At 59.3% G+C, this 11,172-nt stretch overlaps 2 protein-coding genes across 2 annotated transcripts; one reads left to right on the forward strand and one right to left on the reverse strand.

The window, feature by feature from the left end:
• Positions 1 to 555: 555 nt before the first annotated feature.
• LOC123572797 (steroid 21-hydroxylase-like) lies at positions 556 to 8,188 on the reverse strand. The gene is made up of 9 exons (XM_074039114.1): positions 7,979 to 8,188; positions 7,790 to 7,879; positions 7,356 to 7,510; positions 7,147 to 7,248; positions 6,999 to 7,059; positions 6,826 to 6,963; positions 1,722 to 6,728; positions 1,203 to 1,350; positions 556 to 1,000 (listed from the first exon to the last, which is right to left on the reverse strand). Exons 1-7 carry the CDS (start codon positions 8,178 to 8,180, stop codon positions 6,463 to 6,465), a joined length of 1,014 nt encoding a protein of 337 aa, XP_073895215.1. The 5' UTR covers positions 8,181 to 8,188; the 3' UTR covers positions 556 to 1,000; positions 1,203 to 1,350; positions 1,722 to 6,462.
• LOC123572796 (tenascin-X-like) lies at positions 2,256 to 6,437 on the forward strand. The gene is given in 14 exon segments (XM_065543009.2): positions 2,256 to 2,609; positions 2,898 to 2,935; positions 2,937 to 3,234; positions 3,476 to 3,598; positions 3,713 to 3,856; positions 4,049 to 4,167; positions 4,257 to 4,428; positions 4,523 to 4,653; positions 4,772 to 4,904; positions 4,997 to 5,148; positions 5,241 to 5,337; positions 5,429 to 5,590; positions 5,668 to 5,831; positions 6,151 to 6,437. Coding segments are annotated over 14 exon segments (2,049 nt in total). The 5' UTR covers positions 2,256 to 2,395; the 3' UTR covers positions 6,253 to 6,437.
• Positions 8,189 to 11,172: the final 2,984 nt, after the last annotated feature.

Below are 11,172 nucleotides of genomic sequence, written 5' to 3' on the forward strand. Positions count from 1 at the left end.
CTCCTCCCCCAGCCCAGCTAAGCTGGGAAACCACGTGACAGCCAAGAACTGCAGCTGGCCTCAGGCCCAGTGTTGTGGGGGCGCCCCGGACACCTGGGTCTCCAGGGGAATCTCTGAATCTTGGCCCAGAAATAACCTTGTCCTTCCCTGTTAACCCCTCATTCCAGTGCCTGAGCACCTCCCCTACCGGGTATATCTGTATCAGGGTATAGGTGCACACAAGCTCCTGTGTACATGGGCGTCCAAAGGCCCAACATGGCCCACGAGTGCAGGATATTTAAAGGCCCTCACAAAACAGCGACAGGTTTCTAAGACACTTGTCTCTTACTTTCATTCCAACACAAATTGAACAATACTAGGCTTTTGCTTTTTCAGGCCCTAACAGAAATTCCATGGTTTAGGAGATGAGGTACACCCATAACACTCCACAGGGAGAGTGGTCTGGTGAACCCCTAACCCCTTTCCTCTCTGAACGAGGCAAAGCTCAGACTTCACCTCTACCCCTAAACAAGGCACCCAAGCGCACGTCTCAGTAAATAAAGGACATCCAGAAAATACCACAGGCAGAAGTACTTTATTTGGCAATTTTAACATGACACGTAGGGAAAAGAACCCTGCCCTCCTTCACCAGCCTCCCCAGAAATCCCACCTTCCTATTTCAAGACAGAGTAATAACAGCACCATTTTACACGAAAGGGAACAGCCACAGCCTTGGCACCATTTCTGGTTCCACTTTCCGTGGAAGGGCAGAGAAGCACTGCTCAAACCCCACCACCGGGTCAGAGCCCAGGCAAATAGCAGCAGCCACATCTGACCCTTTGCATACACGAGAGCCCAACACTCATCCTGGCTCCCAAGCCTTCCCAAGGTGACCCTGTTTCAGCCACCATCATGCAGCAATTCCAGTCCCCTCCAGGCCCACTCTGGGGAGCTGAGCAATGATGAGCAGAATCTTCATGTCTCTGGCAGGCGGAGGAGGGTTCCAGAAGTGGTAGAGATGCTGTGCAGGAGAAAGACAAGGCTGGAGCCAGACGCCTAGGCTCAAGTTGTGAGGAGAGCTTAGAACTTGGGAAGGGGTGTTCCCGGGTTCCAGAGAAGAATGAGATCCACTGGCCTTCACTAGGGAACTAAGCATGAGCTGGGAGGAAATCCGACCTTGGGTCATTGCTCCGTCATCTGCCAGAGCCCCGGGCAAGACTCACCAGTCCATTAGCTGGGCCCCAATGAGGTCGTGCACATGGTAGGTGAGACCAAGCCGTACAACGGCAGGAGCCCGCCGGCCCAGGAGCTCTGAAAGGAGCAGCTCCTGGTATTTGGCCTTCCGGACCATACCAAGGACAGCCTCGCGCCCTGGAGGAGAAGTGGCATAGGAGAGGGGAAAGGTGAATAAGGCGTAGACGCCTGAGGAGCCACCAAAAGGTGAGGGGCTGCAGGCCTGAGCTGCAGATGGGATACTTTTAACAAAGTACTTGTGCATTTGGTCCGAAGACAAAGATGACTGTAGGAGTGGGCAGGTGGGAGTGGGGCACCCTGGCCTGTCCCCAGGAAGGAGGAGGGGTCTGCAGGCTTGTGGGCTTCAACATCCATCAAGGAGTCCAGAGCAGGAGCCAGGCCAGGTGAGAGGGAAAGGCCCTGGCAGGGGCTCCCTCATCTCCCAGCCCCAACTCTGCCCCATCACTGCCCATCTCTGCCCATCACTGCCGCTGCTCCTCATTACTCACTGGGGCAGCTGTCGCCTCCCCGAAGGTGGCCTTGTCCAGAGAGCGGCAAACCTCCCTGCCATGGATGAGTCAGGAGCATTTTCTTAAGAGGAAAATCACTGGAAAACAAAATGAGCGGGGACACAGAAACCAACAGAAGTGGCTGCATTTGTGCTACAGGCTCTGCTTCCAGTGCTCACTGATGCCCACCTCAGACAGGTCTGACCAAGGCACGGCTGGCGGGATTTGCCAGTCACTTTTACCAGCCAGTTCTACCCTCAGCTTCTCTCAGAAGGGAGCACCACACTCCCCAAGCTCAGTGAATGTGTCCCGGCGTGGGTGGGGGCGGAGCCTGTGATAGCTCAGGGTGGGCTCGGGAGGACACTGGGGTGTGGAAGGGGGAAGCGAGCACCTGACTCCGACAGCCGGGGAGCTCGCGGGAGTCACGAGGCCACAGCGACTTCATGGTCTGACTGGGCCTGGACCTGTAAACTTCCCACCACAGCCTTGGGCCAAGCCTGAAAGATAAAAACGGAGGGCCCCATGGCACCCCTCACTCAGATTCTGCCCTGGGCTTTTCCCACGCAGCCCCAGAAGAGGACACGCCAGCCCCAGAGTTAGCCCCAGAGGCCCCTGAGCCTCCTGAAGAGCCCCGCCTAGGGGTGCTGGCCGTGACCGACACAGCCCCAGACTCCATGCGCCTCTCGTGGAGCGTGGCCCAGGGCCCCTTTGATTCCTTCGTGGTCCAGTATGAGGACACGAACGGGCAGCCCCAGGCCTTGCTCGTGGACGGTGACCAGAGCAAGATCCTCATCTCAGGCCTGGAGCCCAGCACCCCCTACAGGTTCCTCCTCTATGGCCTCCATGAAGGGAAGCGCCTGGGGCCCCTCTCAGCTGAGGGCACCACAGGTACCACCAGGCATCTCTGACCTCTAGTCTGGGACTCGGAAGGGGGAAAGGGGGGCTCAGAAGTGGTGGTCGCAGGGAAAGAGCGTGAAGCGGGTACCAGGGAGAGAGGACGGGTGGGCTGGACGTGAGTGGCCTTTAGCTCTGCCCCATAGGGCCCCCCTGTGGCTGCAAGTCCCTGGTTACAGATAGAGAAACAGGGGCAGGGAGGGGGGTGGAAGGGATGTGCTCTGGGTCACTAAGCTGGTGTGCTTCTGTCTCCATCCCTTCTCTCCCACCCACTCCATGCAGGGCCGGCCCCTGCTGGTCAGACCTCAGGGGGAGCCAGGACCCCGCCTGTCCCAGCTGTCTGTGACTGATGTGACCACCAGTTCACTGAGGCTCAACTGGGAGGCCCCACCTGGGGCCTTCGACTCCTTCCTGCTCCGCTTTGGGGTTCCATCACCAAGCACTCTGGAGCCGCATCCCCGTCCTCTGCTGCAGCGCGAGCTGATGGTGCCGGGGACGCGGCACTCAGCCGTGCTTCGGGACCTGCGTCCGGGGACGCTGTACAGCCTGACACTGTATGGGCTGCGAGGACCCCACAAGGCCGATAGCATCCAGGGCACTGCTCGCACCCTCAGCTCAGGTAAGGATCCACATCTGCCCCAAAGTGGGGGTCTTTGTACTAACGGGGGGGACCTGGTGCCTCAGCCAGCAGTGGAGTGGGCGAGTTGGTGGTGGGCCTGGAGGAATCTGCAGAGCGACTTCCATTCCTGGAGACTAGAGGAAAAGGGGTGCTGAGCCTGTGCTGGAGCAGAGGCGAGGGGTGGGACTCGTAGGGAGGAGCCTCCCTGCCCCTGCATCATTGTTCCTTGCCCCCTCTGCAGTTCTGGAGAGCCCCCGTGACCTCCAATTCAGTGAAATCAGGGAGACCTCAGCCAAGGTCAACTGGATGCCCCCGCCGTCCCGGGCGGACAGCTTCAAAGTCTCCTACCAGCTGGCGGACGGAGGTGGTGCCTTTGCCATGGGCTCATTGCCTCGCGTTTCCTCTCCCCCCTGCACTCTGCCCACCCTCCAGCCCTCCTGGGGTTCGCTGGGTAACCCTCGATCCCCAATGTTTTCAGGGGAGCCACAGAGCGTGCAGGTGGACGGCCGGGCCCGGACCCAGAAACTCCAGGGGCTGATCCCAGGCGCTCGCTACGAGGTGACCGTGGTCTCCGTCCGAGGCTTTGAGGAGAGTGAGCCTCTCACAGGCTTCCTCAACACGGGTGAGATGGACTGGGACCTGGGGCAAGAGGCGGGAGCCAAGAAAATGGCGTGGGTGGGAGTTGAGAGAGAAGGAGGAGGGTGAAAGGGAGGTGGTGGAGGCTCCAATTGCGGACAGGAGGCCGGTGGAGTCTGGGGAGGCAGGGACTAGACAGACCAGCGGGGACCCCTCTGAGCCCCTCCCCTTCCCCCAGTTCCTGACGGCCCCACCCAGTTGCGTGCACTGAACTTGACCGAGGGGTTCACCGTGCTGCACTGGAAGCCCCCCCAGAATCCCGTGGACACCTATGACGTCCAGGTCACAGCCCCTGGGGTGAGCAGGGCTGAGGCCTCTGGAGGGGACTTGTTCCGGGTGGGGATTGCAGGGGGGAGACTGGACTCTGGCCGGGGATGGAGGGGGAGGCGTTGACGCCCCTCTTCGCACTCCCAGCCCCGCCTCTGCAGGCCGAGGCCCCGGGCAGCGCGGTGGACTACCCCCTGCATGATCTCGTCCTGCACACCAACTACACCGCCACCGTGCGCGGCCTGCGGGGCCCCAACCTCACTTCCCCAGCCAGCATCACCTTCACCACAGGTAGGGTCTGTGGGGTGTGTGGGATGGGGGAGAGGAGGTAGAGGGAGCCAGGATGGGCCTCATCCCCATCTCCTCTTCCTGCTTTCCCTCCTAGGGCTAGAGGCCCCTCGGGACTTGGAGGCCAAGGAAGTGACCCCCCGCACCGCCCTGCTCACTTGGACTGAGCCCCAAGTCCGGCCCACAGGCTACCTGCTCAGCTTCGACACCCCTGGTGGCCGGACCCAGGTGCCCCGGCCCCACTGACCAACTCCCCTCCTTGGGTGACTCCAGGAGGTGCTGCCTCTGTCCCTCCCTGAGGGACTCCACCTCCCTCTCCCCTGACCCCGCCTTGTCTGTCCCACAGGAGATCCTGCTCCCGGGAGGGGTCACATCTCACCAGCTCCTCGGCCTCTTTCCCTCCACCCTCTACAATGCACGGCTCCAGGCCATGTGGGGCGAGAGCCTCCTGCCACCCGTGTCCACCTCTTTCACCACCGGTACCTGGACGCACCGGCCGGGGCCGGGGACTGGGTGGGCAGCCACGGTCCAAGGCTTGGAAAAGGACTGGCCCCTGCTCTCCTCTCCCCAGGTGGGCTGCGGATCCCCTTCCCCAGGGACTGCGGGGAGGAGATGCAGAACGGAGCCGGTGCCTCCAGGACCACCACCATCTTCCTCAACGGCAACCGCGAGCGGCCCCTGAACGTGTTTTGTGACATGGAGACTGACGGGGGCGGCTGGCTGGTGGGTGGCATTGGGAAACCCAGGGGTCCGTGCAGGGCAGGGGCTGTTGCCCCAGGAGCCAGAGGCTGATGGTGCCCCCACTTGCTTCCCAGGTGTTCCAGCGCCGCATGGATGGACAGACAGACTTCTGGAGGGACTGGGAGGACTATGCCCATGGTTTTGGGAACATCTCTGGGGAGTTCTGGCTGGGTCAGTACCTCACAGGGGTTGGGGAACTACGGATGGGATGGGGGCCCTGTGGACACCAGGACCCTGATGAGGTCATGTCTCCCACCCCCAGGCAACGAGGCCCTGCACAGCCTGACGCAGGCAGGTGACTACTCCATGCGCGTGGACCTGCGGGCTGGGGACGAGGCTGTGTTCGCCCAGTACGACTCCTTCCGCGTAGACTCGGCTGCGGAGTACTACCGCCTCCACCTGGAGGGCTACCACGGCACCGCAGGTAAGCACAGGCTGCGAGGCTGGGAGGGTGAGGCTGGGAGGGGAGGCCCTCATGGCTCCTTCCTCCACCCTGCCCAGGGGACTCCATGAGCTACCACAGCGGCAGTGTCTTCTCTGCCCGTGATCGGGACCCCAACAACTTGCTCATCTCCTGCGCCGTCTCCTACCGAGGGGCCTGGTGGTACAGGAACTGCCACTACGCCAACCTCAACGGGCTCTACGGGAGCACAGTGGACCATCAGGTGAGGGGTGTGGAGGGGGCACAGAGCCGGGGTGGCTGGGGCTCGGCCTGCCTAGGTTTCAGCCCCACAGTGTAACAGCAAGGGACTGAGCGGCTGGGTGAAACGGAACAATCGTGCCAGCCTCACAGAGGGAGCTGGAGATGATTTATTGGGTGGAAAGGGCCAGCTCAGGATTAAGCCTCAATCCTCTGTGGCGGAGGGTCAGGAGGGGAGCTGTGTGGGGAGGCTGGTTGAGTGCTCGGAGCCGCCTCCTTAAGGGAAATGGGAGGAGCAGATGGGACATCCGGCTTTGACTCTATCTTGACAACCCCTTTCCCAGGGAGTGAGCTGGTACTACTGGAAGGGCTTCGAGTTCTCGGTGCCCTTCACGGAAATGAAGCTGAGACCAAGAAACTTTCGCTCCCCAGCCGGGGGAGGCTGAGCTGCTGCCCACCTCTCTCGCACCCCAGTATGACTGCCGAGCACTGAGGGGTCGCCCCGAGAGAAGAGCCAGGGCCTTCACCACCCGGCTGCTGGAGGAAGCCTTCTCCGCCAGCGATCTCGCAGCACTATGTTTACAGTGGGGGGAGGGGTTCGTACAGGAGCAATAAAGGAGAAACTGAGGCATGCGGCTGGCGTCCGTCCTGCTCCGTCACTGGCTCTGGCCCAGGCTGTGGACCCCCAACCCCCGGGGCTGCAGCCACACTTGGAAAGGCTGCATCTTGAGGATGACACTGCAGTGGGGCAGGGGCTGCAGGGAGGGCAGGGCGTCCCCCGGGGGCAGCAGCGTGAAGGCCTGCAGCAGTCGGGTCAACACCACGAAGAGCTCCAGTCGTGCCAAGGGCTCTCCCAGGCACACACGCGCCCCGCAGCCGAAGGCCAGCGCTCTGGAGTTCTTGCCTGGCTCCAGGAAGCGATCTGCGGGCGGGTGGACAGGTGGGTGGGGAGGCGCTCAGCGGCTGCGGGGACCAGCCTCCACCACCTTTTCACAGCAGGCCCCTGGCCCCCCACATACCAGGCCAGAACTCATGTGGCCTCTCCCAGACCATCTCATCCAGGTGGGCGCCTTGGAGGTTCGGGATGATGACTGTGCCCTCAGGGATGTCATAGCCGGAGATGCTGAAGGGGGCTGGAGTTAGCGGCTGGCCAGGACCTCACTGGGATCGGGCTTTCCTCACTCATCCCAACCCTCGGGAGTCACCTGCTGGGCCTGGATACATTTGTAATAGGCAGGCACTAAGTTGTCCTCCTGCCAGAAAAGGAGGGCGTGCTTTCAGTTCAGGACAAGGAGAGGCTCAGGGAGGGGCTGGGGGTGGCCGGAGGGGCTGTGAGCCACCTTGATCTTGTCTCCGAAGGTGAGGTGACAGATGATGCTGCAGGTGAGGAGAGAGAATTCCTCCTCAATGGCCACAGGGGTGCCGGCCTGGGCTCTCATGCGCTGTGGAGAAGGAACGGGAGCTCAGCAGGCTGGTGTGCAGCGGGCAGGGCGGGAGCTACTTCGAGAGGCGAGGCTGACCCGAGGTGGCCTCGGGAGCCCAGCCTTACCTTGCAGAACTCCTGGGTCAGCTGCTCCACCAGGGGCTCCATGGAGTCACGCATGCCCAGCAGCAGGGCTGAGCGGGTGAGCTTCTTGTGGGCTTTCCAGAGCAGAGAGTAGTCTCCCAAGGACAGACCCGGGTAGTTCTTAGACACCAGCTTGTCTGCAGGAGGAGTTGGGGGCTGGAGGATGGGAACTGGCCAAGGAGGCCAAGGGCCTGACCTTCTTCTGCCTCCCCAACCCCTGCTTCCTCCCCCCAAGATATGCCCCCCAACAGCCTCCAGGGACCTGGATTGGGGGAGCCCCCAAAGGTGGCTGCCACTTGAGGCTGAGGTAGGAGGATCACTTGAGACCAGGAATTCAAGACCAGCCTGGGCAACATAGCAAGACCCCATTTCTAAAAAAAAAAAAATTAAGAAAGAAAAATTCCCCCAGCCCTTACAGGTAAGTGGCTCAGGTCTGCCAGCAAAGTCTGCCCACTTTTTGACCATGGCTTCCTCAATGGTCCTCTTGGAGTTCAGCACCACCACATCTGCGGGACAGCCAAAGCAGCGTCAGCGGAGGGAGAGGACCCTCCCCGCCCCCTCCGCCCCCTCCTATGGTGAGGGCCAGAGCGAGAACAGGCTCTCACCTTGCAGCCCAAGGTGGAGCCTATAGATGGGCCCGAATTTCTGAGTCAGGCCAAGCAGATAGATGGGGAGGTCGGGCTGCAGCACGTGCAGGAAGCCCGGGACAAGAGGCGGGAGGTGAAGGCTCCTGAGCTTCCAGCGGTTCCACAGCAGGCGGGCGCCAGCCAGCAGGGGCAGCAGCAGCAGCAGCCCCAGGAACAGCATGGCGAGACGCCCGTCAGGGCCCCGAGGGGCCACTTATAGCTCTAGAGCCCCGGCCATCCCTCCTGCTGTGTAGGCTGTTTTGGGGCCTCCCTTGACCCCACCTTCGGGTCCCTTCCCACCATCCCGCCCACAGAGTGGCCCTTTACTGGAATGGCACCAGTCTCATTGGCCTTGGGACATCCGTATTTCAAAAAATGGATCATCTATCAAGAAGCGAGGAAGGGATATGCAACCCTGAGCTTTCTCCTGCAGCCAGAGTCAGCTTTCTGGCTCCACATCAACTGTGCAGGCAACGGTGTCCGCCCCCACCTGGGCCCTCTCCCTCTGCCGCCCCACCGTGGGCCAGTTTACTGGCATGATGTTTGTCTCAGCGAGAAAATGGCAGTCCCTGCCTAATATGCCTTCCTGAAGAACAAAATGTGATTTGTGTGGGTTTTTTGTTAGTTTAACCTACAGATAGAGGAATACCGCTAAAGCCTGGTTTGCCTGCGGCATTCCAGTGTACACAGTATGTTCGCTATTAGTGCCTCCTTTCACTCTCAAAAGTGCCCAGAAGACCAAGAAGGAGGTGGTTTCCTGCTGCGGGGTACTCGCATGTACCAGACACTGCTCTAAGCACTTTGCAGGCACTAACTCAATTCTTCACAGACATGCTCTATATGCAACACGGGTGTCGTTCGCATGTTGTGGAGGGCAGGATTCCGGCCTGGAAATCTAGCTGTAGAATATGTACCTTTAGCCACCAGGAGCACCTTTCTTTGGTTGAAAGGAAAACAGACCACCTTGAGCTGGTTTGAGATAAAAAGTAAGGATTGGGGAATTTCTTTTTCTTTTTTTTTTTTTTGAGACGGAGTCTCGCTCTGTCGCCCAGGCTGGAGTGCAGTGGCGCGATCTCGGCTCACTGCAAGCTCCACCTCCTGGGCTCACGCCATTCTCCTGCCTCAGCCTCCCGAGTAGCTGGGACTACAGGAGCCCGCCGCCACACCCGGCTAATTTTTTGCATTTTTTAGTAGAGATGGGGTTTCACCGTGTTAGCCAGGATGGTCTCGATCTCCTGACCTCGTGATCCGCCCGCCTCGGCCTCCCAAAGTGCTGGGATTACAGGCGTGAGCCACCACGCCCGGCCGGATTGGGGAATTTCACAGAACTCGGGAATAAGAAAGCAGGGGAGGGGACCCCACTGGCCTTAGAAAGCCAAGGAACAGAAAAAGCCCCGGAGATGGGCAGTTTCCTCACGCTGTTTCTCTCTCCTCTTTCTTCTCTCTGCAGTCAAGTTTCTTGTGTTTCCAGGCACAGGCAGAACACGACTGCCCTCGGGACTAGAGTCCACAGGTTCTAGGTCCAGCCAGGGAGAGTGTGGATTCCCAGCACACCTGGGCATGCCCCCCTTAAAGTCCAAAGTCCCCAGGAAGGGGCTGGATAGCCACAGCTGGATCAGGATCAGGGGTCCAGCCCTATTTGGGGAACTGAAGCCATAAGGGGTGGGGGTCACACTGAACTGTGACACTCAGAGACCACTTTTGTGGGTAAGGAGGCAGTTTGGGGGTTTGGGAAGAGGCCATGCCAAAGAGGAGGGGCAGGGTTCAGCGAGAGGCCAGGGCCTCCTGGATGGTACGTGAGCGATCAGAGGCGACCCAGGCCCATGCCTTCCCCCCCATTTCTGGCTCTGTAGCCAGACCCAGGGAACAGTGGGGATCTCTCTCCCCTCAGAGTTTTCCAGACTGTGCTGCTGCAGAGCCGGAGTCAAGATCCTGGCTGTGCCACCCACTACATTGGTGAGCTCACTGCTGCTGAATCCACAATCAGGACGGAGATGGAGGAAACAGGATTGGGATTTCTGGGGTTGGACAATGACAGCCACTGCCTTCTTCATGTTGACCTCCCAGACAGGGCCATGTCTTGCTGCAACTGAATCCCTGGCTCTGGAAAATGCGCTTATGCCACCACCATGCTGACCAGTTATTGGCAGAAAGATTCAATGGGCAACCATAGGGCCATGTATGCGAGAGCCTCAGGAAACCTCTGCCACAGTGGGAAAGGTCCAAACTTCTCAACGTTTCATGGGATAAGAGAGCGCTCATCGGAAAGGAGCTCACCTGGAAGGCTGGCGTGCTTACTACTTGTCTCACCATCTCCATCTCTTCCACCACTTTCAAATCCAAACTCCAAATGTGGTCAATTACATGCAATGTCCCCAAAGGTACCCTGTTCTGCCCCCGGCCTCCGGGCCTTTGTACATTCTCCTTCTGCGCCACATGCCCTCACCTACCCCTGCTCTTTGCCTGGCTCCTTCTCAGTCTTCAGAGCCCCATTTGGAGGCCACCTGCTCCAGGAAGCCTTCCCTGTCCCTGCCCGGCAATGCCCCTGACTTGGTTAGATGCCGCACAGGCCCGCACTGCTCCCTGACATCACATCTTTCACAGAGGTTGGGGACTGCCCGTCCTCTTATCTGTCTCCCCAGCGATGAGCCCTGCAGTGAGTAAGTAGCTGTCTCTGTGGCACCTGGCACAGGGCGTGAAGTGAAAGTTTCCCAAATTTCTGTTGAATGACCTGATGGCAGGCTGCTCAACTGTTGTGACCTCTACGGAAACTGACTCAGCAATCTTCTTTGGACACATTTCGGAGCCATCTCTGAAGACCCCAAGTGTGCCACTAAATGGGGGAAAGCTAGGCAGGCAGCATGGGGAAGGCAGACCCCAGGAGAACTGTTAGAGGAAGTCAGGGACCCCGAACAGAGGGACCGGCTGAAGCCACGGCAGAAGAACATAAATTGTGAAGATTTCATGGACATTTATTGGTTCCCCAAATTAATACTTTTATAATTTCTTACACCTGTCTTTACTGCAGTCTCTAAACATAAATTGTGAAGATTTCATGGACACTTACCACTTCCCCAATCAATACTCTTGTGATTTTCTATGCCTGTATTTACTTTAATCTCTTAATGCCGTCATCTTCTTCGTAAGCTGAGGAGGATATATGCCGCCTCAGG

This window comes from Macaca fascicularis, chromosome 4, assembly GCF_037993035.2.
Source record: "Macaca fascicularis isolate 582-1 chromosome 4, T2T-MFA8v1.1".
Lineage (NCBI taxonomy): Eukaryota > Metazoa > Chordata > Mammalia > Primates > Cercopithecidae > Macaca > Macaca fascicularis.

Excerpts from the sequence above, each read along its gene's own strand:
- LOC123572797 (XM_074039114.1), bottom strand. The coding sequence starts at position 8,180 with ATGCTGTTCCTGGGGCTGCTGCTGCTGCTGCCCCTGCTGGCTGGCGCC. Across the intron at positions 7,511-7,789 it reads CAGACCTGAGCCACTTACCT|ACAAGCTGGTGTCTAAGAAC; the intron begins GTAAGGGCTGGG and ends CTCCTCCTGCAG. Across the intron at positions 7,249-7,355 it reads TGACCCAGGAGTTCTGCAAG|CGCATGAGAGCCCAGGCCGG; the intron begins GTAAGGCTGGGC and ends CCTTCTCCACAG.